Source organism: Wolffia australiana, chromosome 11, assembly GCF_029677425.1.
Source record: "Wolffia australiana isolate 7733 chromosome 11, ASM2967742v1".
NCBI classification, from domain to species: domain Eukaryota; kingdom Viridiplantae; phylum Streptophyta; class Magnoliopsida; order Alismatales; family Araceae; genus Wolffia; species Wolffia australiana.
This window is the reverse complement of record NC_135845.1, coordinates 3,509,086-3,511,817: the sequence shown is the minus strand read 5'-3', so window position 1 is coordinate 3,511,817 and position 2,732 is coordinate 3,509,086. Positions and strand designations below refer to the sequence as shown.

Genomic DNA, 2,732 nt, shown 5'->3' with positions numbered 1-2,732 from the left:
CATAACTACTATTGTTTAGTGCATTTGACTTCTAAAAATTCTCAAAATTTCAAATCATTAAAAGATGATTTAATAAAATTTATTAAAACATATAATCATCATAACTGATATTCAAAAAATATTATACTGAACAATTAAAATTTGCAATTTAGTTTTTTGCAAACAAGAACGGTAAACAAATATGAGCTAAGAAGATACAATCCCAGTGGAGTCGGTTTGGTCTAAAGAGACTTATTCAAAGCAGAAATCATTTCATTTTTGAAAACTGAAATTTTGTCCCCATATTTCGAGAAGATATAAAACCAAACCTTAGGGTACATAGGATCTTCACCATACAGTCCATAAAGGAGATGTAAGATTTTAATTGGTACTTAAGATACTCTTATTCAGCAAATCTTCGACACTTTCTTGGATTGAATCTTTAAGCGGCCTCTGCTTCCATCCCAGCTGCAGCAACTTCTCAGAGCTGAAAATGTGGTACGGTAGTTCTTCATTGGTGCTGAAACAAGATTTCTCACATAGTCATGTTAGAAAGGAAATATAACAGATAATTTATGGCATTGGGTGTCAACAATTAGCACAGCTTACATGATAGGGTAAGGAAAGTTTGGATATAATTTCTTCAATTTATCACAAAACTTCCGTGTCTCAATGTTGATGGAATTACATATATATCTTCCCCTGGCCTCTGGCTTCTCATAGACTAGAAGAAGGGCCTCAGAAACGTCTCTAACATCAACCAAGAACAGTATATGTGACCCAAATATTGAAATCCTATTACCTGTTCAAAACAATCCAGTCAATTAGGAAGTTGCACTTAGCAAAAGATATATGAACTGAGAAATTCACGAACACAAGCTCAAAATAGAGAATGAACCAGGTGACAGCCCTTGAAGTGTTAATAGTGGTTGAATATGTCATCTGAGAGAAACTAAGCGATTGAATTGAAAAAATAAACAACTTGAAAAATTTAGGGGAGGGAAACCTTTGAAAAACTCGATGAACTGCTGGCTGGTTGCATTTATAGTGGACTGGAGACGTGGACCAATGACTAAAGAAGGGCAAAGAACGACCAAATCTGGACCAAATGACTTGCAATGCTCGACTGCCTTTTCCTCTGAAACAGTCTTAGCGAACTCATACCAGAACTGTATCACATTAGAATGCACTAAAGTTTGAACGAGGTCGTCGGACATTGGTTTAAACACGACTCAACCAAAATAAATTCAAGAACTTGACGAGGGGGAGAGCTATTACTTGTTTTTCCCTGCATAGTTCCTTGTCTGACCAAGAGTTATCGTCCATTAATTTATCAAACGGCCAGCTTGGATTTACATACACAGCAGAACAAGATGAAACTAGAACAACACGCCTGACTGCTTCCGAGCATGCTTTGAGTACGTTTAGAGTGCCCTCAACGGCCGGGCGAACCATCTCTACCTGCATCGATATGGAAATAGAAAAAGAGAGGAAACGGTAAAACTGATTTTTTTCATTGCTGTCATTATATTATTCCGCTCGTTTAGACGTCAGATGGATGAAAAATAAAACACAGAAGACTACTGCGGATGCTATCCAACGGAGTTTACGTTATAACGATCATTTGCTCACTCAAAAATTTTTTAAATACAGTAGTCTAGAGCTCAGTAATCTACAAGTGCATCTGCGATGTTTAGTAGATTCATTGAGTTGAGAAATGTCTTGAGAAAGGGACAAAGAACGCACATAACGCTGACATATGAGTGATCTTACCTCGGGGTCCTGAAGATCTTTAGAAGGAACTGGACATGCGACATGGAAAACCCCTTCGCATCCAGAGATGGCTGCTGATAAAGATCCGATATCAAGCAAGTCGGCTTTAAATAGATGATCCGCAATTTTCAGAGAAATCGGGGATTAATCGTGTTATTGTCTGACTGAATAAGGAAGAAAGCGTGGATCGTTCATTTGAAGGCATTTTCTCGCCCGGATCTCTAACTGTGCCGTGGACGATGAAGCCCTTGGAAAGAAGAAGCTTCACCAGCCATGAGGCCACGTACCCCCCGGCCCCTGTCACACAAACCCTCCTGATCTCTGCCATGACCCTGAATCTCTCTTTCTCTTCTCCCTTAGCCTCAGATCCGGGGCACAGCGTCAACGCCAAACGGGGCGATAACTAGTACAGAATGGATAGAACAGTACAACCATGTGACCAATAAGCAATAAAGAAGTGTCGTGGATGATTGATTCGGTCAAGATGCATTTTTGGGTAATTTTCTCCCGATTCAAGCTCAGGCTGTGAAGGAAACCTGAGTTACGACTCATGTTAAGTTTATTTGTCTGTTAGTTAAGTTTATCTTGATTGGTCTCGATTTGGTTTGTCTTACCGTGGACACGTCTTGATCATTTGATATACCACATTAGCTGGAAATCGTGTTACAAGAGCGGATCGATCACGCTCCCGAGCCGGGATCATATGAAATGATTGACCGTTATTTTCTTCTTTAGGGAGGGAAGGACGCACTGAAGTATATCAGATGCCATGTCGGGGCAATAAAAATCTGATGGTCAGACTTCTTATTGCTTTTATTCTCTGGGTCATATCTCCACGTGGTGTTTTGTATTATAATGGTGGAGATGGTGTCGTTTAGGTCCCACAATTTGCATTGACCCGTTCGAGGGGCAGATAAACAATTTATTTACTTCATATGGGATTGCTCAGCTCCTATCTTGAGATTGAATTTGCTCAAAGG

At 39.6% G+C, this 2,732-nt stretch overlaps 1 protein-coding gene across 1 annotated transcript; it reads right to left on the bottom strand.

Moving 5' to 3' along the window:
- Positions 1-240: 240 nt before the first annotated feature.
- LOC144709380 (cinnamoyl-CoA reductase 1-like) lies at positions 241-2,178 on the bottom strand. The gene is made up of 6 exons (XM_078582927.1): positions 1,941-2,178; positions 1,753-1,867; positions 1,258-1,440; positions 986-1,148; positions 589-781; positions 241-499 (listed from the first exon to the last, which is right to left on the bottom strand). Exons 1-6 carry the CDS (start codon positions 2,078-2,080, stop codon positions 361-363), a joined length of 933 nt encoding a protein of 310 aa, XP_078439053.1. The 5' UTR covers positions 2,081-2,178; the 3' UTR covers positions 241-360.
- Positions 2,179-2,732: the final 554 nt, after the last annotated feature.

What these genes read in the sequence shown, in the direction of transcription:
- LOC144709380 (XM_078582927.1), bottom strand. Translation starts at nt 2,080, where the DNA reads ATGGCAGAGATCAGGAGGGTTTGTGTGACAGGGGCCGGGGGGTACGTG. An exon ending in AAGATCTTCAGGACCCCGAG is followed by an intron (nt 1,441 to 1,752) that starts GTAAGATCACTC and finishes ATATCGATGCAG; the next exon opens with GTAGAGATGGTTCGCCCGGC. An exon ending in AACTTTCCTTACCCTATCAT is followed by an intron (nt 500 to 588) that starts GTAAGCTGTGCT and finishes ATCTTGTTTCAG; the next exon opens with CACCAATGAAGAACTACCGT.